General features: G+C 37.2%; 3 protein-coding genes across 4 annotated transcripts; 2 read left to right on the plus strand and 1 right to left on the minus strand.

The window, feature by feature from the left end:
* Positions 1-231: 231 nt before the first annotated feature.
* Positions 232-7494, plus strand: Vha26 (V-type proton ATPase subunit Vha26). Its single transcript, XM_019046367.2, has 4 exons — positions 232-438; positions 2267-2442; positions 3266-3434; positions 5200-7494. The coding sequence occupies exons 1-4, from the start codon at positions 406-408 to the stop codon at positions 5500-5502; spliced, it is 681 nt and encodes a 226-aa protein (XP_018901912.1). The 5' UTR covers positions 232-405; the 3' UTR covers positions 5503-7494.
* A 2239-nt stretch (positions 7495-9733) lies between these two features.
* Positions 9734-16676, minus strand: LOC109033780 (uncharacterized). The gene is made up of 6 exons (XM_019046553.2): positions 16467-16676; positions 15191-15420; positions 14143-14254; positions 13133-13278; positions 11343-11469; positions 9734-10528 (listed from the first exon to the last, which is right to left on the minus strand). The coding sequence occupies exons 1-6, from the start codon at positions 16530-16532 to the stop codon at positions 10382-10384; spliced, it is 828 nt and encodes a 275-aa protein (XP_018902098.2). The 5' UTR covers positions 16533-16676; the 3' UTR covers positions 9734-10381.
* Positions 16677-16885: 209 nt separating this feature from the next.
* On the plus strand, positions 16886-23878 carry LOC140223995 (uncharacterized). Of its 2 annotated transcripts, none has more exons than XM_072296722.1 (4): positions 16886-17445; positions 18730-18865; positions 20323-21718; positions 23124-23878. In XM_072296722.1, the coding sequence occupies exons 3-4, from the start codon at positions 20688-20690 to the stop codon at positions 23734-23736; spliced, it is 1644 nt and encodes a 547-aa protein (XP_072152823.1). In that variant the 5' UTR covers positions 16886-17445; positions 18730-18865; positions 20323-20687; the 3' UTR covers positions 23737-23878. The 2 variants fall into 2 exon arrangements, with proteins under 2 accessions (XP_072152823.1, XP_072152824.1); XM_072296723.1 differs by lacking the exon at positions 16886-17445 and adding an exon at positions 17459-17612.
* The last annotated feature ends 1055 nt before the right edge of the window (positions 23879-24933 follow it).

Genomic DNA, 24933 nt, shown 5'->3' on the forward strand with positions numbered 1-24933 from the left:
TTGGGTCAACACTTGACAGTGTTGCAAAGTATATTTAGTTCACAATCAAACGCCTTTATCTACAAATTTTACAAGATTCAAAGCTTTGTCAAACAAAAAGATGAACTGAGTAAGCAATTTCATGTGTTCCACCACTTACCTGGAAAAATCATTCGTAAGATCTTTCCTTATAAAATGATTTGGAGAGATGGCAGAGCAGTCTGAGGAGTTTTTATAGCCCTAGCTGAGTTTTTTTTTTATTCAAGCTGGCAACTCTGCGTGCTGATCATATGATCACTAATCAGACAAGTTGTGGGTTTGGCTCTGAAACGTGTGATAAACTTTCCTTCGTGTCTGGTGGAAGAAGTGTTTTCCATCTCGTTCGCCAATTTACTGTTTCATTTAGTTTATTTAAACACTAGCAAAATGGCTCTCAGCGATGCAGATGTCCAGAAACAAGTAAGAGAACCAGATAATTCCTTAATCTTAGTTATTGAACCAACCATTCAAGGTCAGTCTGTACATCTTTCGATGAATTCAGCGAGTTAAATATTGGCTTTTTCTGTACAAAGGAAATGTACCAATCATTAGAAATCAAATGACGATCACCAGACTCTCTTTGCACTCCTCTACTGAACACTCTTGGCATCCCTCCTAGTTTGAACACCTCTCGCTCAATGTGATTGCTGTGACGTAGTTGGGCTCTCAATCACGGCATCAAAATATCAACCTTCCCTTTGAGCTTGCAAATCTTTATCAGATTTTCTAAGTCCAGTACGCTGATTTCTCCGGGAGAAACAATCTTAAACCAGACTTCTGAAGCATCCTTGTCCACCGATTCCTCACCCCAATCACACTTAATCATGCCAAGGAGTGATCTACTATCTGGTCAATTTTTCCCCTGAATCAGTCCCTTATCATCTTTGGATAGACCATTACAATCAATTACTCAGACATTGATTTCACCCAGCAGCCACTTCCTCTGATTCGTGACCCACAATCTATACACTGAAATACGCCCATTGAACAAGAATACCGAATCCCCAAACACCAGTTTGAGTATTGATACGGGAATGAAACGATAAAATGTTCCCGGTGTGTCAGATTATCATCATGCTCCACTATATTTGCACCTTGACATCGGTCAAGAAGAACGTTCCAGAACGCATAACAGTTGTCTTGCTATTTGCGGAAATTAACGTCGTGAGTTGCGACTATTGATGACTGCAATAGATCAAAGTGAATAGACTTATTGTCCTATGAATCTCATTTATTACTGGGTAAATTCTTGAATGTGCGCTTTCAAAGTTCCTTTTTTCAAGAAATTCAACCAAATTATGCACTCTTCCTTCGGAACACACTATTGGGCACCCGCACCTTAGTTTCAATAATTTTGTACTTTAAAGTTATCTTCAAATCTTGCAGAGCTGTAGTTTCTTCATGCAAAAATTGATATTATGTCCTGCATTGTCAAGCCACAGCAATTTTTAAAGAATTTTCAGTATTTAGCTGTGAATAAACTGTTCTGAACTCTCAATGGGCGGGACACACCTTGCCCTCTCTATTGCCTGTCCCTCATCCATCAGGTAGCGGAATTATTTTTCATCCACAGCACTTTTCCATTAAGCAGGGCGCTATCTTAGTCTTTCTGCTTTTTCTAAGAGACATCTAGATGGAATATGTAAAAGTATATGTAGCTAAGTACGTAGACTTATTTACGTTGAATTTTTCAAAATGTAATAGTTCCGAGTGAAGTTGTTGATTTCCATTCTCCATTAAGTAATTTCTTTGAATTTTCATGCGCATTCTTTATTTGGAGTGTGATTTGAACCCCCCCCCCTCTCCCTCTTCCCCATCCCCCCAATTATCGGTCAATTATCCAGAGCAAGTCACAGTAAAGAGCAGAGCACTGCTGTGGATGTTATTTTGCCTAAAAGTTCTCAAGGAAGGTAAACAAAATTTGAAATATTGAAGGATCGAAAGTTTTTGGAAGATCTGCAACAAAGATGGCAATGAATGTGGGAGCTCTTAATCACACCCTAGTTTTAACTATGTGAAATTGAAATATTTACTGAATTTTATAGCATGGAACTTTTGGTTAAATTAAATTTTTTGAGTACGCAAAAATTTTAATGAAAACTTTATTGCGCCATGACAAAATTTGATATCCAAAAGTTTTTCTAATTATTCACAAGTTTCTAAATACTTATTTAGGTGATCTGTTCAATGCTGTATCCTCAAGGCGAGTTTCCCTACTTTCCTCCTTTAATTTATTTTAATTTTTTAGATCAAACACATGATGGCATTCATTGAGCAAGAGGCCAATGAAAAAGCCGAAGAAATAGACGCTAAAGCTGAAGAAGAATTCAATATTGAAAAGGGTCGGCTTGTCCAAAACCAGCGGTTGAAGATTATGGAGTACTATGAAAGGAAAGAAAAACAGGTTGAGCTACAGAAGAAAATGTAAGTATCATAATTTTTAATTACCACAAGATTTTGTACAGAATCTGCTCAAATTCATCAAGATTGAGAGCAATTAAAGAGCTTATCAATTTGAAAGAATAAGGGAGAAAAATAGGAGAAAAACAAACTCAATATCATGAATAAAAAAAATTTCTAAAATTAGAGATGCAGAGGCCGTAGGGTACCAAGTAAACCCATCAAAGTATCATGGAATGGAATTCGCCAAATCCTTGGGTTTTTAATCAGGTGATCAAACAGAGAAAATGAATTGCCAATGACCCTATTATCCCCAAAAATGTAAATATTTAGTAGGGCAGTGGCAAGAAATTTTTCCAGGGATGCAGTCTAGTCTCTCTTAGGTAAAATTTTGTGAATAAACCAAAGAGTTCCTCAAAATATAAAAAAAAAAAAAACATTTCTAAAGGATGAAAAGAGTATCAAAAGCTGACATTTGAGTTAAAGTAGCAAAGCGGTGCCTGAAGCTGAGTTCAACCAATCAGCAAATGCGGCCTCCCCCGCCTGGCCATCTCATCAGAGTCTGCCACAAATATTGTTTCAAACAGGTCCCATTTTTGGCATTTTCAATATGTGGCTCCCTTGCCGTTTAGAGTTATAAAATCTGTACAAATTCCTAAAAGCTCAGTTCACTCTGTACTCTCCGAAGATGAGTTATAAAAAAAGTATGTGCCACTGTCCCATTCTTTTTGAAACCAAGGAAAAAAATTTGTCTGGTTGTTTGTTGATGTAAAGAGACTTGGATGAGTTAAAAATGAACTGCTAAATGAATGAAGTGAATTTAAAAACAACTGCTTTTTATTCACAGTCAATCTTCAAACATGCTCAATCAGGCAAGATTAAAAGCTCTCATAGTTCAAGAAGATCACATAAAGAATGTGTTAAATGATGCAAGGAAGAAGTTAGGTGAAATCACCAAGGACCCTGCGCAATACAGAGAAGTTTTTGAGAAGTTGATCCTCCAGGCGCTTCTTCAGGTAATTAAAGCACATCAATTTAATATTGCACCCATTAAGTCTCGCTAATGACACATAATTCTTGAATGTTAATCAAGGGCTTTGGCGCGTAAGAATTTAGGTGCTCGACCATTGTGGCATCTGAAAAAGTTGATGTACCCTGTAAATTTTTTTCAAATCTGCAATTGGGGAGCTTCGGTAGCGCTGTAAACGCACCATTGGGGCACGGTCAGACATTTCATACATCATTATGTGTACGCATGAAGTCAATTTGACTCCTAAAAACTAGGCTTTCTGGCCAAGGTGGCTCCTAAAATTTTAGGGGGAGGCAGAACACTGCTTCTTCAAGAAAAAGAAATATACTAATTCAATATTTACTGCAGTGAGTGATCTCTTGTAATCTCTCATTTTCCATTTTATGATTGGTTTTTGCCAAACAGGTGTCTTTATGGTTTTGGAATACTTTGCCAACCTGTGCGCCTGTATTTTAAGTAATATATTTTTAAAATAGAATTAGGATACGTATACTATGAACTCGCTGGTCTCCATAAGCCAGTTGCATTCAACGACCAGAATCTTGTCTCATATTATATTTATTCAGCAGAGTACATATTGCACAACAATAAATTCAGACAAAAAATTTTGTGAGTGCATCCTCTTAATCAATGGCAAATTCACAGAGATTCTTAAGACATCATGCTATAAGTGGAAGAAAAAATACCAAAAGCATAAAGCCTAGTCTCCACGGGATGTTTTCATGGAATTTGTCCCCTGTTCGAATCGCAGGAATGAAACTTCTGGGATTTTTCCCAGTTACCATCTCCACGGGACGGAGCTCATATGGTCCTGCGACCAGTTTGCGCGGAAAGATAGGTTAGCAAAAGTCAAGTGTTTAACCAGGACCAAAATAATAATTGAACACGATTGACAATTAGACACATTATTTTAACTAAACAAACACAAACAGTGGAGTAACCAACAAAATATTATATAGTTTGCTTTCTCTTCTTCTTCCTCTCTCAGTTGGTCCTAGGGGTACAAGATCCGTACTTGGCACTGGGAAAAATATTGATTAACTCAATATTTCTCCCTAGTTTGTAGGTGGGATTTTTCCCTGGGACAAATCCCGTGAAACGGCCTGTGGAGACAAGGCATAAGCAATGTCTTCTTTTACCTGGAAAAATATAAAAGAAAGAGAGAAAATTGAGTAATATGATATTCAGTTAGGTTTATTCTAATTAAACGCCCAATCCTTTGCCTAGGGAAAAAATTATTATGTTTTACTGGGGAATAAACAACTTTAATTATTGATTTCAAATGTCAGTGAGTAAATCTACTTTTTTTCCAACTTGCTGAGACTTTTTTTTTTCTCCTTTTTTTCCTTCTTTGGAAATCCAATTTTGTCAAAACGTAGATCAAATAATTTGTGTGCAGGGATTAACAGAAGTGAGAGTAATTAAAAGGAAAAATCTGAGGGAAGGTGTTATTTGCATCTCAGGGAATTTCCCAGAAGTGCAAAAGTTCTGAAGTCCAGGAAAAGTCAGGGACTGCAAAATGAAGAATTCATGTAAACCATGACTTATTGATAACAGATTTAAATATTCAGCAAGAACATCATGCATGAAATATGGTCTAGAGTTACGAACTAATTAATACAGAAATGCCCAGAGTGTAGCAGATTCTTCATCGTTGGCATCCTTGGATTTGTTGGTCGTTGTTACTGGTCATATTATTCTAGATTTCTGCAATTATTTCTCCTTTAATTTCAATTTTTTCTTTCCTGCAGATCATAGAAACCAATGTTGTGCTCAGAGTGAAAGAGTCAGAAGTAGGATTTGTGGAGAAACTCTTGCCGAAAGTTACTGAGGATTATAAGAAAATATCCAATCGAGACGTTTCTTTGAAGCTTGACACAGAATCCTTTTTACCTGCAGAAAATAGTGGTGGTGTTGAAGTTCTAGCCCAGCGAGGAAAAATCAAGGTTAACAATACGCTAGAGGCAAGACTAAGCCTTATCGCCGCACAACTTATTCCTCAAATTAGAGTTGCTCTATTTGGCCGCAATCCCAATCGTAAATTCAATGATTAAATTACTCATTTCATGGTGTACCGAATCCACCTCTTTTTCTGCTGGCTTCATTTTAATCTTTATCATACATTCCAGTTCATCTCTTAAGAATTCTTAATTATTATTTTCCTTAGTGCAGAAATCCATGCTCTGTCAAAGAGGAGGATTTGCCCATCTAGTATTTTTCTTTTATAGTAAGGGACTTATTATTCTTATTTCAAATTTCCTTCCATTTAGCTTTAGTGGCAAGTTGATTTTACATCCATAATATCAAATTTCAGTGCCCATTTTCATTTCATGTGGAAGCATCTTTTGGAATTTAAATGGTTAATATTTTCTACTAATACCAAGCATTGTTCTTCAGTTTTACCTTAATCATTTCTCGTCATTAAAAGGACTTTTTGCAATTGTATATACCTGTGCCAGATTTCCCTCCATTTAAGCATTTTTTCTCTTCTGTAAGTAAATGAAACATCCGAAGTTCAACATCCTTTCATTTGCCAAGCTGTTTTCCCAATAACTTCCTGTACAGTTAAAATTTCGTCAGCTCTATTTTTTGCTGTTGTTATTTTTATCAGTAGTGTAAATACGTTCAAATAAACGTGAACCCACAAAGCTCCGAATCACTGTTGAATAATAATAATTAATGAGAAAATGCTTTCCCCTTACAATTGTGGATAATGTTTCTACTTTAACACAACACCATCCTTACACTCTACTTTCCCGTCTCTATCAAAAAAAAAAAAGCCGAAATACCATCTAAGAATAACAGGAAAAAAAATATTAATCATCAAGAATGCTTGCCACTTTTCAATAATGTTTGCCCCTTCTCTCACTCTTTCCCCCCCCCCCTCTCTCTCTCTCTCTTTAATTTTCTACGTATAAGGAAAAAAAGTCCGAAAAAATTCCCTTTTTTCAAGAATGAAGCTCATTTCAATGAACAAGTTACTATTTTATGATGATTCTTTGTCCAAAGACCCAGTTGATTAAAGTAATACACCTATTCAGTAAAAACAACTTTCCTAGGAGAGATTTTTATGTACTTCTTACTTTTTTCTGTTCATCACCCAACCATTGAGCTTTTAACCGTTTTCTTTTTTTTGCAAGTACATAATATGTGTTCGAAACTTCTTTTTGTTCCATTTTTCTGTACATTCATTTTACTTTTCTGTAAATTTGTCTCGTGAAATACCTTTCAACGTACTTTTTCGCGTAGGTATTTGTCAAGATATGACTCATTTCAAGTAGATCATTATTGTTCTGTTTGTTTCATCTATTCCCACATTGAAAAGCTTGCTCTTTGACGCTTTGTTAAGATTGCACAGCACTTGATTCTATTTGCTGATACTGATCAAGTAAGCTTTTGAAAATCTGGAAACTAAACGGAGAAAGTTTGATCATGTAAATCGATATCCAAAGTGAAAGAAAAGAAACCCATCCAAGCTGATTACTGACTTCAGTTATAATGTTTTCCCAGCCAATAATTTTAACCAGGCTGAGTGAGGTGTGACTATCCTGCTTATGTCTTGGAAGTATTTGCATTAAATTAAATTGGTAATGAGTATTAATAATGAATTGTGATCAGATAGCTCCATTATCATTGAAGTACTTTTGATGCGAGGTCGTCCCAAATGGTCAAAGGTGGTTAAGAAGTATGTATCCCCTCTCTTTTATAAGTATAGGCGTTTGTTAGGAGGGAAGAAGACCTTCTGATTTTAATGGAGGTATCATTTCCATCCAGAAGAATGAAGCTCCAAACAGCTCTTAAACTAAGTGTCTCATCACAGCACAATACAGTTAATCTTACCATCCCTTCTCATCTATTGGTTTTTTGGGTGGCAAATGATACCTCATTGTTTTTTAAGTATATACTAATTATTGTTGTTGAAAGTTTTTTTATCATAAGTTAATTTCAAAGAATTTATTCTTTTGAATTGTTTTAAATTTAAACTGTGAAATTTACTGTAATTCACCTGTGTATCAAAAACTTATTAAATCTTGATAGAATATCTCTTCCTCATTGTTATTTCTTTAGTAGCCACCGAACAGCTAATGTGTTGAAACTGAAGCATTTTGCGACATTTTCAATCCGCAACTTTCTTCTCGTTTGTTTCAAGACATTTTAAAGCAAAGTTAAAAAAATCATATGAAAAGTGAAGAGGAAAAATATTATTTTAATCAGTTTTTGAGGTGCTTGGTGTTTACTGCCAGGCCCAAGAAGAGGATACTTGTAAGTAATTAGTAAATAACTTCTCTTTTGTTGTTTTGAAAAAACTATGAAACTAAAGGTTCATATCATGATCCTTTAAAAATTTAAGTTCTCTTCCAACATAAATAAGTAACTAACTACCTCTTCTTGGTAAGAAATCCATTCTATTGGAGTGCTATTCTGCCGTGCTAAGGAAAAACGCTGTATGAGCATTCGAATGTTGCCAAATTCCTTCTCAGAAAAGATTTATTTTTGAAGAAAGTTAAGAATATTCTCCCTCGCAATTTTCAGACTTTTTATTTGGAATTACTGGTAAAATCCTCCAAAAAATCGGAGGAGAAATATTCATAAATTTTCCTGGAAATTCGTGTTTTAACAAAGGAAATGTGGGAACGCCCGATGGCTCATACGGCGTTCTTCCTTAGCACAGCAGTATTATGCAACTGGCACTCACATTCCTCTATGTACCTAACACTAGGAGAAATGGTGGGCCTAACAGACTCTACTCCTGCCTCTTATGGTTTCGCTAATAGATAAATGGTTTAACTTTTCGAATTCCAGTGCCAACAAACTTAAATTACAGGAAAAATTCTGGATCATTCGTATAATTCCATACTTTCGGTGCTTTTTTTAACATTCTTGCTTTTTATTCTGACTTCATGGATCTGCAGACATCCTGGAAACTATACTGACAGTGCAACTAGAAAATCATGGATCTCAATTTTTTAGGTTGCAATCCTGTTGGCAAGTTTAATCATTTTATTCGGGAAACGGAATTGTTTTAGTCAGTGAAAGTTTCCGTGTGTTTAATTCAACTTTCAAGCAATATTTCCCAAAAGTTTCAGGTAGAAACTTTAGTCTTTTCGTTCTTTCATATTTATTTGAGGAGAAAGAAAAAATAATAAATAAACAAAAAGAGCAGAGGCTTTGAACACTGCAAGGAAGGTGTTTATCTGGTTTCACCATCACCACACAGCAGTTCCCTGTGGCTGCATTACATCTTTTTTTTGTGTGTGTGAATTAATAGCCCCAATCAAAATGTTTGAGTAGTACAGTAATGCCCTGATTATTTGACAATTTGTGGCGAGGGCTGCATTGGATATAAAAATTGTCAGATAACAGAAACCACCAAGAAAAGACTGATGAAATGGACCGAGTTTATCAGAAGGGAACCAACCCACATTTTCGAAAAATTGAGCTGAGGATGTTTTTGAGTACCACTAGCCATATGTTTTCTCCTGCCAAAAACTGAAAGCCGAAAAACAGAAATTAGTTTGTGAAAAGAGGGGTTATAGTTAATTTTCTACATTGAGACTTATTCAGGAATAAAACTTCGCACCTCTTTTTCTTGGTTTCAACTCAGTGTAGGTTGGTTCCTTTCTGATGAATTTGGTCCAAATATCATTCCAGGCTCTGTTTTTGACTAAAACGCACAGGCTCAGCCAACTTTCTATTGTAATTGTAAAACATAGTCGTTTAACCGAAGAAAAAATAGAATAAACACTTATACATTCAATGGGTCGGTTGCGCTGATCACAAAATCGTATTTTGATCATTTATTCTTGTAGATCAGCTGAAAATAATAAGATCCATCCCAAGCGCAACTTTCTACGTTGAGTATTAACCGAGATATCGCACCTTGAAAAACTCGATTTATGACATCAACCGCGGAAGCACAAAGCATGTTGTGCAAATCTCGGTTGATGACGTCATAAAACAAGTTTTTCAAGGCGCGGTATCTTGATTAATATTCAATGTGGAAAGTTGCTGTTTGGACACCTCTCTTATTTATAGCTGATCTACAAGAATCACATCAAAACCCGATTCTGTTACCAGCGCAACTGGCACATTCTTGCCCAATGAACCGGTTTTTGTTGTGTCTGGTAACTCATTCTTGACCAAAAATTCAAAACTGAAGTGTCGATTAACAAGGGTATTACTGTGCCTACTTCAAGGTAAGTTGCTTAAAATACAGATGTGAAGACAAAAAGGTCAAGAAGATAGGTTAAACACGGCAGACAGTAAAAAATAGGAAAAAGACTCTTTAAAATGCACAGTAGTTTTACTTGTTTGTTTCAGTCAAAAGGATTACTTAAAATTAAAACAAGTTGAGCATAATTAAAAGACAGACATGAATCTAAAATCTCTTGCAGGTGAATTGAGCAAAAACTTTAAATAAGTACTTAAAATTAAACACTTTTAATAAAATAAGCTAAGAGCAAAAATCACAGGGATCAAACAGAAAAATGCGGATAGTGACTGATTCTACATTCACATATGAACGTTGATTTCCACATGGGTCCTAAAAATTAATAATTCTTAAGAACAAAAAATTTCAATATCCTTGGAGACGATAATTGTGAAAAAAATGAAAAATTTTAGCACGGGTAAAGGAGTAGTCCCATTTTTGGACGAGTAAACCTTTTTCAGTTGCTTATGCAGTTATTGTAATTAATGCGTATGCAAACAGATGAAAAAGGTCTAGGATTCCCTCCTTCTGTCACATTTAAAATCATGTAAAAAGAAAAGCGATAAAATAAAGGAATAAACAAATACCAGGACTGGAATTGTGAGAATTTTTTGGCGATCTGCCACTCGTAATGTAACTGCAAAGCGTCAGTCCATGTAAGAAAGATAATAATACATCTTAAGTACAGTTTTAAGTAATAGTCTTTCCTGTGCTGGAGTGAGTTATGCAAACTGTTGAAGAAAATCCGATACATTAGAGTGCTCAGTATCTTTTAAGAGAGGAACGAGGATACCGGTGGGTTTCAAACCATTTCGAGTTCGACAAATAGAGCAGTTGCATAGGCCCCTGCAAACTGGACAACTCCAATCCTATAAACAAACAAATACCAAGATAAACAAGTGAAACAAGTGAAAGAGATATTAGTGAAAATTAAACGAATTTCACCATGTGCATTATTTCTCATTTTTATTTATGTATTCATTTTTTTTAGCTGTCTATCAAACTACTTGGAGCATGCAAAGACATCCAACCCAAGTAGCAGTGATCGCGATAAATACCGATTTTATCGGATGAATATCGCGATTATGTCGGTGGCAATTTATCGCAATATTATCAAATGAAAAATTGCGATTTATGGCGATTAAATCGCTATGCATCACAATTTTTTGTTCGATAAAATCGCGATCAATTTTCGTCGATAAAATCGAGATTAAATCGCTATATATCGCGATTTTTCCGTTGAAAAATGCTACTTCGGAATGGGGAAATAATGTGATTCGGTATATTATTGATGCTCCTCTAGTTCAGCTATGTATGATCGAGTAATCACGATGAAAACAGTTTCAATATTTGGCCCGCTGAATAGTAGGGAAGCCCAAAATGGCAGTTACATCCTTCATCAAGTTCAAGATTTAACCGTGCTTCAACTAATTAGCACTCTTCAAAAATGGCTACAAAGAGCTCTGCTCTTGAATAAGAAGAGGACGTTTCATTTTTCAATCCTTCTATTATTTTCACATTCCACCTGGATTTTTCGGTGCTTTCATTTCGCGCTACTCATTTGACTGTACTGATATTAACTCTGATCAAATCTGTGAGTACTATTTTGAGTAACTAATTTAACTGGTTAACTACACATACTGCAAAGAACTATTGGACAAACGATTACAATGGAGGACTTACCGGATCGAGTAAACAGTCTGCTACTAGTTCACCGTATCTATTTTTCAAACAAGGCCCACAAAATTGTCCTCGAACTCCATTGCAATCTTGAGATCTACAGATGGTTTTTGTGTCAAGTGTCTTTTGTCTAGAGTGAGAGAAAAATTTAATTATTAAACTGAATGCAAAGAATGGTGAGAATTTCTTTCCTTACGCATTTCTAAGTAAGTGACAGGTAGGCAATGCATTTTAATTGAAAATCCATTTTATAGAATTCTCATGACCTATTTCTTTGAATAGTTTCAGATCCATAAAAAAAAGGACTCTAATTTTTCATGGTGCTCCTTGATTCAAGAGAGGAGGATCTTGAAACAAAATTAAAATAGATTTTTCAACTTTTTGGAAAACATCTGCAGTCTACTGTTCCATCTTTTGCTGGAGAAATAAAATACACAGTTATCACAAGCAGCACGAGGTCTCAGAACAGGGTATCTTAAATGCCAAAATGGACACTTAACTTGACATTCCTTCTAAAATACATTATTACCTAATCCAGATTATAAAAGTGATTCATAACATGTATTCAAAATTCCAAGTCTCTGCTGTGTTTATAACAGTCATGATTAACTTATTCCCTTTTTTTCCACTTTCATTTCCCTCTTACAAAGATTGGCGCATGTGATATGTACTTTGGGTGGAGGGTGACAAACACTCTCTTGTCGATTTTCGCTCATTGACTCATTAACATGCTGAAGAAGTAACTGCTGAGCTTATGAAGGAAAACATAGCACAGACATTTTCTTTTCACTGACTTCTTCCATGTAGACATTCATTTATTTATTCATCGCGCACCCAAGTAAAAGAAAAAGAGTAATGCATTTGAACAGCAGACCTCTGAGTTGTAGAGATTTCCACTGCAGACCAAAAAAGTAATCCTTTTTAGTAGACCTACTGTTCACGAATCCTTGCTATTTTTGAAGGGGCTTTTTCTTACCATTTTAATTACACAGGTCAGCCTTAGATACACTCAATTTATGCTACAAGAAAAATTATGACGATTACATGAAAACTTAATTCAGTTAGGTAGTACACCTTTTGCATGCATTAGCATTCGGGTACATTAGGTATTAAATTTGGATTTTAGTATGCAATTTCATCGGTATCGTTTGAGTTTTCAAGTTCGAAGAACCTTAGCCCTGACTTGATTTAAATTTTACTCTTACTTTTTTTGACAGTTTGTCAGGCAAAAAAATTAGTGCGGTATCAGTTGATTCATTCTTTTGAAATTATTCATTACTGGAACACAATATGACCTGATGATGAGGATGGATTTTTCAAATATTAAAATTTCCTATGGCGGATATTTCAATGGGAAAATTCTTCAAGTGAATAAAAAGACAAGTAAGTAGCTTGAAGAAGCATGAAGTGAACAAAAGTGTCAACATGCATTACTGCAGCTTATGAAGTGTCTCACCTTACGGGGACATTTCAGGGGATTCCATTTATTATTAAAAAAATTATGATAAAATTTTCAAAATTTTTTTTTGAAATTTATTGACCAACTAATTGCAAATAAAGAGGAGACTTCTCTTGCAAGGTAATTTGATTATATATATATATGAAGTCGCTTTACAACGCACTCTGGCGTTCTACGACACCCAAACGCCACATATGCCTGTCTTCCCAGAGGTTCTCGGGCAACTGACACCGCAACATCTCTTCGTCAACGCCCTGCCGCCAACCCTTTACGGGACGTCCTCGTCGTCTCTTCCCAGGTAATTTGATTATTAGAAGTTAAAATTACAACCTACCGGCATTGATGACAGGTGCTCCCTTGGTCAGAAGAGTATTTCTTTTTAGAGCTGTGGGCAATTTTTGACAGCATTTCATCAGTGATTTCTTCAGGTGAAAGAATGATTCGACAGTTATCAGATTCTCTTCTTCTCACTATCCGTCTCTGAAAAAAAACATGCTTGAATTTATAAAGGAACGCAAATATTTTTGTAAATAATAGGAAAAGACGAAATTTTCTTAGAATTTAATATGATCTTTTTGTAAACTTCTGAGAGTAATAAGCTTTGAACATTGTACTCTCTACATGCCCATGTAGAGAAAAGTGGAGCTTTTCAGCACTTATACATGCATTTTGTGGCAGAAATTTTGAAACAGAGCATGGATGATCAAGCAGAGGTAAAAAAAGAGAAGCGTCACAACTTAATGTATTCTGCTTAAAAAAAAGAAAAATAAGAAAAAAAAGGGAAATTCAAAACACAAGGGAAAATAATAAAATACACTGACAACACAAAATTTCATAATATTCTGGTGCAAGGAAAATCTACACAAAAATTTTACTTTTCCGTTAGGTAGTCTAACAGCCTCATATTATTAATGGCTTAAGTATTCATTGTTTATTTTCTTCGATCTAAGTGGTGTTGATTAATGCTATATTATCAATGAAATTTCCCAAAAAGGCCTTCATTCCCACCATTAAATTTCTGCCTTGATAGCTGAAACTAAATTGCAGTGAGTGTAATCAAAGCTCTAACATAATAAAACACAAATAATTATAATCTTCTGATGCTTGGGAAAATCCATGCTGGAGCAAAGCATTTACGTATATCCCAACTTCATAACTTTTGGACAACATTACATGTTCTTGGTATCGATGAATAGCTGAGATCTAATACTTAAAAAAGATCGTCCTAGCATTGGTAACTTTCAACTGTAGTATGAGCATTTTAACCTTTTCTGCTCTAACAACTGACCTGCAAAAATATCACTGAACAAAAGAGGAGATTAAAAAGAAAGGAAAACTGCGTACCTTTTTAGGTTTGAATTCCAACTCAGTATAGTAATCCTCATCAAGCTCTTCGAGACTGTAATCTGGATCAACCTCTACACTGCTGCTCAAGTTTTCATCATTCTCATTTATTCTGTACAAAATATGGACACAAAGGCAATTAGAGACTGATATGGATATTTAGGAAAGGATGACATGAGTACATTTTACAAGCAGAGATTAGTAGCTATCATGGTTTCTAGTGTTTTTACATCAATTTAAAGGGATTAATTTTTAACTAAGGGAATCATGCATGACTAAGAGAGTCTGCCACCTTTTAACTGGACTGCAGTGGGTAGAATGTCATTTCCTTGACCAGGGGTGATTACTGCGACTCTTGATGGTTGTACTATTTTGCTCGATTTGAGACACTTATTATGCATGTACTAGAAGGACCAGGGGCCCTAGAATGGGTCAAAAATAATACTTGTCATAGAGATTTTGACTAATATATACTGCTGACCAAGATTTTGGCCCTACTAGCAACAGCTGTTAAATTTTTTTTGAAAAACTCTTCAAAAAACTGTTAAAATTCATGAAGAAGGAAACCCTTTTTAGGATTTTTTTTAGGTAAAATTTACGAGAGGCAAAATTTCAGTAAAATCAGTGTTGAAAAACAAGGTTTTTCAAAATAATTTTTCAAGTAAAATTTAGGTATGTAAATAAAACTAAACTATTACTTAAAATTGAAAAACTGGTATATTATTTTTAAGAATTTTCTAAGAGGTTTTTCTACAATTATTGTACTTTTTGACGTCTTATAAATAACACATTAATAATATCCCAAAATGGATTTCCCTCTTCATAAATTTTAACAGTTTGAAGGAGAGTTTTTTAGATAAATTGTATAAGTTTTTTAAGAGATTTTGTACAGTCCCTGCTTCTGAGGGATGGCTCCAGCCTCCCTAACTTTTATAAATTGTACCTACTTAAATTATGTCTCTTCTCTTCCATTACAAGGTTGGAGAGGACATAAAAATAAATATTCTTGGCGAAAATGTTCTGAAAAACAAAATAAAATGATACTCACAACTCTGAATACTTCACTTTCCTGACTGTGGATCGTTTTGAACGACGCACAGGGACAAAACTCGGAGGAGTAGAAGTTTTTCTGGCTCGTACTTTGAATTTCTTTGCTTGAGTCGATTCAGATACGTTTTCCTTTTGTAGCTGTTCAGATCTCACAATATTGGCTACTTCTTTCCCAGCCTTTGATAGGTCAAAAGACTGCAGACCATTTTGTTTCATGTAATCATCAAACTGAAATATGAAAGGAGAGTTTATATCATTTTCAGTAAAAAAGTTAAAATTTAAGAGAAAAGTTCAAGTCAGTACCTACCAAGCAAATTATACCAATTTAAAGGACAACCAGATTTACTTACTTCATTCGAGAGGATTCGACCCAGGTTCTTGGCATGGTCGAAGTTGCATGCAATTATTGCATCGATTAAGTAAAGAAAAATCTTGACATTTAAGTAAAAAACAGGACACAAGTCTGAGCATACCTAAGCCTAAAAAATTATTCACAATAAATAAAAATAGCAAATTTCAAAACGATGAGAGCAGGATTCTTCCTTTGCATAAAATGTAAAATTTTATCACAAAAAGGTTCAACTTTCATTTCTCAAATTCTGAAACTTTTCTGGCCAAGAATGATCCAGTAGGCTCATGCACAGGGGCTGCAAAGGAACAAACATAGCAGGCAAAAATGGAACTTTTCATTAGTCCATGGAATTCACAGAGGGATGCAAGAGACATTTTACTGTCAAATCCTGATGTTCATCTTCTCTTCACTGAGGTCAGAGCAAGACCAATCCACACAGACCAGTCATTGCGCATCTTTTTGAAATTCATTTTCCCGCCCGGCCCTAACTCGGCAGCACTCAATGCTACGTCACAATGGGTGCTCCCATAAGAGATACTTTGCAGGCACTCAATACTACGTCACTGGGCAGTAGAGTTCCAAAATTCGTCCTCGGGAATGACTGACCTGTGTGGATTGGTCTTGGGTCAAAGACCAACTATAATTTTCAGTATGATGCTGATTTTGGGAGAATTCAAACCCTCCTGTTTCCTGCCTTAAATTTTGTCCTCTTCTCTCACCGTTCACTCTGCCGTCAGAATGTTTTTAGAGAGAGTGCAGGTACTTCAGATTTGACAAAAGTGGTTTGTTAATGTGTTCTCAACCCAGTTACATAATTATAACAGTTGTGTTAATAATACGTGATTAATTGTAATTTAATTGAGAAATTTAAATTCACTGATAAATACTAGAAGAATGCAGAGCATTCAAACAAGTGGCTTACAGATTTTTGTCTCTCTGCAATATTCTTCAATCTCAGTTTTTCGTAGTCGCTAAGTTCAGCAGCCATTTCAAATTCAGAAAGAAACCACACTAGGTAATAAAAAACACACTTATCACGAGAAAATTTAAAATATCAATTGAAGTAATGAACACGTTGGATTGGAGATGAGAATGAGATAACAAGAGTATAAACAAAAAGAAGAAAGAATGCAAACAGCATGTAAACCCAAAAAGCGCGGTAAATAGCGGTAACATTGCATTGATAACAGATGATAACAACACCGGAACTACGTCATTAAAAGTACTTTTTGACCCGATATACGTCACTTTCTTTCGTTAGGAGAACGTGGCTTTGAATGTACAGGGTGCGATAAAAGTGCCGGGACGGCACAACACTATGCATTAGTTACTTACCTCTAGTGATGTGTCCGATGAAAATCAAGATCAAAGCCCCCCTTTTTAAATAAAAGGCTTCTCATTAAATTTCTCCTCGGATTTCCCCACGATATCATCAATCAAGGTTTCGAAAAAAAGTGTCTTTACTCAGTGCAGGACTTATGCCACATCCTGTATGAGGATGTGTGGTCTGATTTCACAAAGCGGTCCGGTGTAGATGGCATGGTGGGGGGTGTAGGGAGGGGAGGAGGGGTTGGGGGTGACGGACCGCTCGGTAGCCCCATCGTTCGCTGATGATTCATGTTTGTGTGTTGTGGTGGTATTCTGTGTGTGTGCAGCCAATTGACTGTATTTTAAAAGAAAAGAAACTTTGAAAAGTTAAGCTTTGATTGTCGACTGCAGAATCGCTGCTTTGCTCGAGGGATTTAGTGTGAAATTAACAGTGTTACTAAATATTCGTAGAGTGTTTAATGTAGTTTGCTTATTGCCCCTGAATCCCTTCAAAATACTGCAGTGGATGGAAGTATATTCTTCATGGCTGAGGAACTTCTACTTAGGTACTTACATCAGAACATGTCAAACATGTAAGTATTCCAAAGAAACCTTGCCAAGTTTTTGGCAACATCTATCCTTTTACTTGAGCTACGGTGGAACTAGCTTCAAGCCATTCGGTTGCTTTTTAGACGGTATCTCTTAGTATAGATCTTCAGCAGGAACAAGTGACACACATCGACTGTCCTGCTTGGAAAGTGTAAGTAGACTGATTGACTGATTAATTAGGAACAATATTTTACACGCATGTACCAAATTTGACTAACTTTCTAGGAATTGATATGAAGTTATTCAAACTACAGGACGTTCAGATGAATTTGAAATTTTTACGTCCAATTACAAATTTATGTCAAACAAAATCTCTCATTTTGCATTTGATAAATATTGCCCAATCATATTTTTAGCATCTCTTATTGGCTTGACTTTAATGACGGTTGTATATCATAGACCCGATTGTGCTACCTGCAGAAGGCTGCTTACCTAATTAAGATGGTTTTTTGGGTTAGTTCAGTATTCTGAAATCTTTCATTCTCCACATGCAAGTACTGTGTACTTGGGTGTACTGTCGGAAGTTAAACAGTTGCTATGTCTGTAAATAGAAACATACAAATATTTCAGGAGAACATCCTTGTGAAGGCACAAACTATCAGAATTGGACTTGTCCCTCTTTGTAGAATTGTACAAAGGTGATTCTAATGTCACCCTTCAATCTTGATGGTCTTAAAATTGGTATGTGTGAGTTCTGTCAATAAATCTTCAGAGCCTTTGAAAGTATCATATCTTGAAAAGTAAGAACTGAACAATTGCTAACAGAGGGTGTGTAGATTTTTTTTCTACCCGCTTGTTCAACAAGAAAGTGAAACCAATTTTCTAGAACTGAATGCCTCCCAATATATGTACAGGTGTCCACTTTCGAAGTCAGCAACAATAGCAAACCTGATTCCAAGATCAGTCAACAATGATACGAAGTCCTGCTACGATTAAAGAGTTGCTAAAGAGCTGATGGCATTAATAAAGAAATAACTGAACTCTGAAATTGAAACAGTTCTCCTTATGATGAAATGCCGGATTGTTCTGTGAAATGAAACCCATGTAAGAGATCCGTAAAAGGCTGAAAGATTAAGTCCTTTGTGTGGCTCCATTATGGAGCCATGCCAAATTTGTCACTTGGCCCACACTGCTGAAATACCAAGTGCATTGTTTATTTTATCCAATATCTGTGTCCAGTTATCAGCAGAATCATGAAAAGCTACTTGTCATTCCTTTTGCATCAATGAGATCGTAGAGATACACTACATATTTCTTGTTTGTTTCAGAGACTGGGCTTGCTCCTCATCATTAAGAGATTCAGAATCTCCACATTTGGAATATGCTCTCTCCGGATGATTTTATTAAGTAGACCTGTTGTTGCATAGAAGTCCGTTCATTCTGAATCACAAAATTGGATCGCATGTAAGTCCTCTTGAGTCCATCCTTACTTATAAGCTAATGAAGAATCCGTAGTGTATAAATGTAAAGAAAATTACTTGTCTGCCTCAAAAGTTTCAAGAGCTGTTTGTCTCTTTCCAATTTAGGGAAATGAACATCTCAGTAAAACAACTTCCTTGTATCATTGTTACAACTAACTCAATTCGTTTTCAAAATTGTTTTACATGAAGGTTGGTCCAACAATCTTTCATAAATGCACTTTATGTGCATGAAGTTAGAAAATTAGAAGGGAGTGGAGAAGGTGAATGGTCAGATCGAGGGTGCAACGTCAAAAACATGTACCTCGAGTTCTGTGTTCAAGATTTCTGTCCCGACTAATTTTTTTTTGAAAAAAATACAATTAAACATTTTGCACACCACCTAAAAAATATTCTTGCCTTAGCAAAAAATAAATCATGTAGAATTTGATGCAGTCAATCAAGAAAAGTCATCCTTCAAAAAAGTAATATGTGACACAGGGGTGCAGAAACCTCCGGACCACGCAGCCACTGCTGCTGTCGCTTAGTGGTCTTGTAAAATGAGTGAACCCCTACGATAAAAACGGGAATAGCAGGAAACCTATGTGAGAATGGGAAATATTGAGGGAACCCTTTCAGACCTAATCCAAGTTGTTGTGTTTTCATGGCTTTTTAGCAATAAATAAGTCCTATCATGGGGGTAAATTTTTTTTTCCTCTTGTCTTTAGAGGAAGAAGGATCATGATGTTAGAATAAGAATGGGGGACAGCTTACAACTTACAACCCTGATGTGACAGAAAAGCTTCAGCGTTGCTAACTGGTACAGACAGTTTTCTAGTTTCTCGATGGGTAGAACTGGGGACTTTTTGTGTGTGTGTGTGTGTGTGGGGGGGGGGGGGGAGGCAGAAGGACACCTCATCAAGAAAAGGTTTGGAGGACTGATGAGATGAATGACAAATAAGTAACGCACTTACCTATTCAGAAAAACCCCTCACATTTTGGGGGAGGTGGGGGGCATATGCATCTTCACTTAGTGAAGTATTGATTTCTTTGCATTTTTCAAGTAGATTCCATGGGCAGAGGGACCTTAGTACACAGAGGAAAAATTTTCAGTGCAGCGATACGTGTCAAGTCGAGTCAAAAAATTGTATTTTGAGCTTTTTACATAAAAATCTCCACAGTTTCTCCTTTCCCTTTTTTTTCTTGAAAGTTTGAATATTAAATTGAGTGAATCAGAAAATGTACACCTCAAGATTTTTTGGAATTCTGCCATTTTACCAAAAAATTAGATCCTTTTTAGTAACATTTGTTTTTTCTTTTCCCCCGAGTGCTTAATGAAAACACCCTTATGCGTTCTATCTTTGTCCCTGTTGTTCCGCTGAGCATTTGGATGACATTACACCCAAATCCTTTGTAGCTTGAAATCTTTTTTCAATATCATAATAATATATTTTTCTGTTTTAGATGAACCTGCTTGATGGATCTATGTTCAGTTCAAAAGGAATTCCCGCTCAATTCAAAAGGATCTCTAGCAGTGTAGTTTACTCTAGCATATATTTCAATTAAAGTTTCCCTGATTGAATGGACAATATGTGATTCCAGTTGACTGTTGTTTGGACACTTAGTCTTACCATCTATCAAAAAAACAGTCAAGTATTGTGAATTAGATTACTGCCTTTGACCAACTGAATCTTCTGTCAGTCAGTGCTCATGACGACTGTACTTTGGTTAAGAATTGTCTGGAATAAAACGAAATCCCATTTGCTCATGGTCGCCAGATGAAGAAATGAAGTTGATCTGAAGTTCAGTTGTATGTTTAGTACTTTTCAATGGATTTTAAAATGCAATGCACTTTTGATGACAAGCGTTCTCCAATTTGCCAAGAGGCTCCAGTAAGTCTGCAGATGATTGATTTAGACTTAGAAAATTCACTTCATAACTTCAACAAACTTTTTCCGCCAGATGTTGACGAGCTACTAAGTGATAAGAATCTATCTGACGTTTCTAAGGATGTTGAAGGTACGAATCAGGACAGTGTTAATCAAAGACAATCGGAAAGTGAAATGTTTTCCTCCAGAAATGGATGCAGTGCAAAGGATTTTAAATGGGATGACGAAAAAATAAAGGAGTCATCTGAAATAAGAAGCCAACACCATGATACATTATCGGAAACCCAGTCCTGCCGAGGCCTGGAAAATTTAGCTTTCTCTTCAAGTGTGGAGCCTCAGCACAGCATTAATGGAAACTCTGATTACAGGCCAAAAGTAACAAATGACAAAAGAGCGGATGGAATCGATACAAGCTGCAGTGCCAGTTCTAATACAAAGAAACTCATGAACTCAGTGTCCATGAATTCAACAGATTCTGGCATAAATGAAGAAATTACTTATTCCAGAATCAAAGATAGCTCTCTGCAACCGTCTTATCTTCAAAAGCAAAATGCATCGGAGGATTTCAAACGTAGTGAGTCTTCATCTGAGGCTAGTTCATCACTTTCGTTAACTGAGTATTTTGCTGAGGATGATTCTCTTCTACAGTCGCTCTTGCATAATAGCCATGTTTGGAGTTTTATGAAAAGTAGTCAAATCAAAAGGCTCTCCATGCCGCGCAAGTCAAATTTACAGCCCTACACGGTTAAACGATCAAGATCTGTTTCGGAGATTGACAACTTCGTATATCATTCAATGGGCTCTCTGGATTCTACACAGAGTGCTCAAAGAGGAGATACTAATAGTACTCAGGATGGTTCTCAGTTTTTCACTGGACATGAGCAAAAGCAATCTGCTGACAAGCTCTCAACTAACGACTCTTTGAAACGCACTAAGACTACATCTTCTAACCGATGTCATTCACTCTCCAGGTGAGTGTGCTCTTACAGTTACATTTTCTGCTAGGTTGTATTTAGTGTAAGTTTCCACTATTTCTTGGATAAAAATTGCTGTGAGGGTTATTCCGTGGGAGAAGGGAATTTTTATTTAGGTAATGCAAATTTTTTTTTTTTTTTTTTTTTATTCAAAATTACGCTGTTCAAAAAAATCGGAAAAATAAACCCTGTCAAATATCCAAGAGCATAAATTATACAAAATGTTAGACAGTGAATTCCATACATTTTGATGTGGATAGCTAAAAAAAATAGAGAAAATGTTTTTTTCCTGGAATATTTGTCACTGGAAAAATGATCTGAAATTAGGCTATTTTAAAACTTTTGAAAATCACTGGAAATAGTCGAATTTTGTCAAATGTACTAAGCTTATGGTTAATTTTTATTAATTAATAATAAACTTTTTGAAAAAATCTCCAAGTTTTGGCAGTCTCTTGAAAATTTTAAAATTGTACTCAAGCCACTGTAGCAAAAAGAATAATTAACTTTTGAAAATTTCGAGTGTGTGATGGCAAAGCTCATAGAGGAGAGTTCCCTCACAAGTTTTATTAGATCTCCATTTTCTGAGAGCGGATCAAGTTTTACCACTCTTTACTGAAATTGGAAACCCATTTCTCTCTGGCGTATCTGTAGCAGACCTATTGTTGTTCTAAAGTTTTTACAATGAAAAAAAGGAATCAGCAAAAAATTACTCCCATCTGCTTGCTTCCTCCTAAGGTATTAAACTTCATTCGGTCAATCACAGTCTTGGGGGGGGGGGGGGGGGGGATCCAGACCTTCTAGGTTCCTCCCTTGGCTACGCCACTAGATATTGACTATGTAAGTTGGCAATCACATAACCCTGTTTGCAACGTCGCAGACTTCCTGTCATACTTCGTTTTTCAAACGCAATTCTTTAAAACTGCCGTGATTTTTCTTCTATGTGTGAAGAAAATTCTGCGAAAACTTCAAGGAATGATGTTAATTTGTTCTTCTTTAAAAAAATAACATAGGGATGGAGATTTTCGGACACCGCAAACGAGTTATGTGATTGCCGACTTACACCGTCGATGTACCATATCGACGGCGTAAGTCCGCAATCACATTATCTCGTTTGCGGTGGCTGAAAATCTCCGCCTCTATGTTATTTTTTTAAAGGAGAACAAATTGACATGATTCCTTGAAGTTTTCGCAGGATTTTCTTCGCACAGAGAAGAAAAATCACGGCAGTTTTAAAGAATTGCGTTTGAAAAACGAAATATGACAGGAAGTCTGCGACGTCGCAAACCGAGTTATGTGATTGCCGACTTACACCGTCGACATATCATCCATCTAGTAGAGCTCACCCCAGAGCCGACGACCGTATCAACCGATGGACTAATTCGAGTTCTCTCCTCTGTTTCAGTGTGGACTGCAACGAAGACATCGATTGGCATTGGCTGGACGACCTACTCAGGGTGGAAAAGCAGGGCTCCCGGGCCTCGGGGCCCGCGGCGGCGACAGAGACCTGCTTCCTGCACGAGCCCGGGGCCGGGGGTGGCCCGGCGACCCCTTCGGCGCCCCCGGCGCCGGCGGGACCCTCGAGGACCCGGCGCCCGAAGGCGACGTGGCTCCGGGAGTCGATGCGCCGGGTGCGGCACTTCCGGCTCGGCGAACCGGAGTCTCCGGCGAGGGTGGTCGACGAGCGAAACGAGCCCCTCTTCCCGTGCGAGATCCTCGAGCGCTCCACGTCGGCCCCGGTGGAGCGGCCGCGGCAGTACGGGCGCCGCCACTCGGCAGCTGCCGCCTCGCCGTCGTCGTCGCGCTTCGGCGAGGACGTGGCCGTGTCCCGCCCGCGCGCGGAGCTGCTCCCGACCACGCCGGAGCACCTGCCCGTCACGCCGACCGCCCCGCCCGTGCCGCTCTGCGAGGAGTCCACCAGCACCGCGGGCTTTTCCTCCCCGGAAGCCTCCGACTCGGAGACGCAGCCGCCCAACCCCCCGGATCACCCCGCTGACCCCGTGTCAGTCATCAGGTAAGGACTCCACTTTAGTTTTATTGCTTGACCATAGCATAGAGTACATAGAGTCGTAATGTAAATGGGAGAGCTGGCGCCATGTTCTGCTCGACGAATTCCGAGCCCGGTGTGCGCCGAGTTCGGGTCGCTTTTTCGATACATTTTCGACCCAAAATGGCGGTGTGGAATACGTAATATATACGTGTAATATATTCAAAAAAATGAGCCAAATAGGCAGATCTCTGAAATAATTAAAAAAATTATGCCAGATCCAATAATGTAGTTAATTTTTAAAGACCGGGATCCCTCATACAACGATTCTCGTATAACATCTCGCCATCATTGAAACATAACTAAAACAGAAGTAAAAACAAAAAAAAATTCCTATCTCCTTTGTTGTTGTTGTTGTTGTTGTTGTTGTTGTTGTTGTTGTTGTTGTTGTCATCGGATGGCCGGACGCCCGTGTATCGCAAACAATCGATTATGTATCGAAAAAGTGACCCGGCGTCACAGGAGTCTCGGAATTTGGGACATGGAAAATGCTTAAAAGTGGCGCCAGCTCTCCCGCTTACATTACGACTCTATGTACTCTATGGGCCATAGGCCTTGTCTCCATGAGCCGTTTCACGAGATTTGTCCCAGGGAAAAATCACATTTACGAAGTTGGGAAAAATATTGAGTTAATCAATATTGTTCCCAGTACCGAGTATGGTACTTGCACCCCAAGGACCCACTGAGAGAAGAAGAAGAAGTGAAAACGAATCGTGCGATATTTTATTCATTACTACATTTTTAATGTTTGTTTAGTTGAAATAATGTGTCTAATTGTCAATTGAGTGCAATTATTATTTTAATCCCGGTTGAATACTCGACTTTAACTAATTCATCTTCCTGCGCAAACTAGTCGCAGGACTGGATGAGCCCCGTCCCGTGGAGACGGTAACTGGGAAAAATCCCAGAAGTTTCGTTCCTGCGATTCGAACTTGGGACAAATCCCATGAAAACGTCCCGTGGAGACAAGGCCATAGATTTAGAAAGTACGAACACTGGGTTCGATAGTAATCTAGGTCGAAAAGATCTTCCAAAATGGGGGCAACTCTAGTGGGAGAGGTACAGTCAGATCCAGACACTTCAAAGGGGGGGGGGGGCTGTCTAGGGGGTTTCCCGCAGAAATTTTTTGAAATTTTAAAGCATGTTATATTCGGTTTTAGTCAATTTC

The sequence above is a fragment of the Bemisia tabaci genome, chromosome 2, assembly GCF_918797505.1.
Source record: "Bemisia tabaci chromosome 2, PGI_BMITA_v3".
In the NCBI taxonomy this organism is placed as follows: domain Eukaryota; kingdom Metazoa; phylum Arthropoda; class Insecta; order Hemiptera; family Aleyrodidae; genus Bemisia; species Bemisia tabaci.

What these genes read in the sequence shown, in the direction of transcription:
- Vha26 (XM_019046367.2), top strand. Translation starts at nt 406, where the DNA reads ATGGCTCTCAGCGATGCAGATGTCCAGAAACAA. An exon ending in ATGCAGATGTCCAGAAACAA is followed by an intron (nt 439 to 2,266) that starts GTAAGAGAACCA and finishes TTAATTTTTTAG; the next exon opens with ATCAAACACATGATGGCATT. An exon ending in GTTGAGCTACAGAAGAAAAT is followed by an intron (nt 2,443 to 3,265) that starts GTAAGTATCATA and finishes TTTTATTCACAG; the next exon opens with TCAATCTTCAAACATGCTCA.
- LOC140223995 (XM_072296722.1), top strand. Translation starts at nt 20,688, where the DNA reads ATGGATTTTAAAATGCAATGCACTTTTGATGACAAGCGTTCTCCAATT. An exon ending in CGATGTCATTCACTCTCCAG is followed by an intron (nt 21,719 to 23,123) that starts GTGAGTGTGCTC and finishes CCTCTGTTTCAG; the next exon opens with TGTGGACTGCAACGAAGACA.
- LOC109033780 (XM_019046553.2), bottom strand. Translation starts at nt 16,532, where the DNA reads ATGGCTGCTGAACTTAGCGACTACGAAAAACTGAGATTGAAGAATATT. An exon ending in TTGCAGAGAGACAAAAATCT is followed by an intron (nt 15,421 to 16,466) that starts GTAAGCCACTTG and finishes TTCATATTTCAG; the next exon opens with TTTGATGATTACATGAAACA. An exon ending in AGCACCTGTCATCAATGCCG is followed by an intron (nt 11,470 to 13,132) that starts GTAGGTTGTAAT and finishes CTCTCACTCTAG; the next exon opens with ACAAAAGACACTTGACACAA.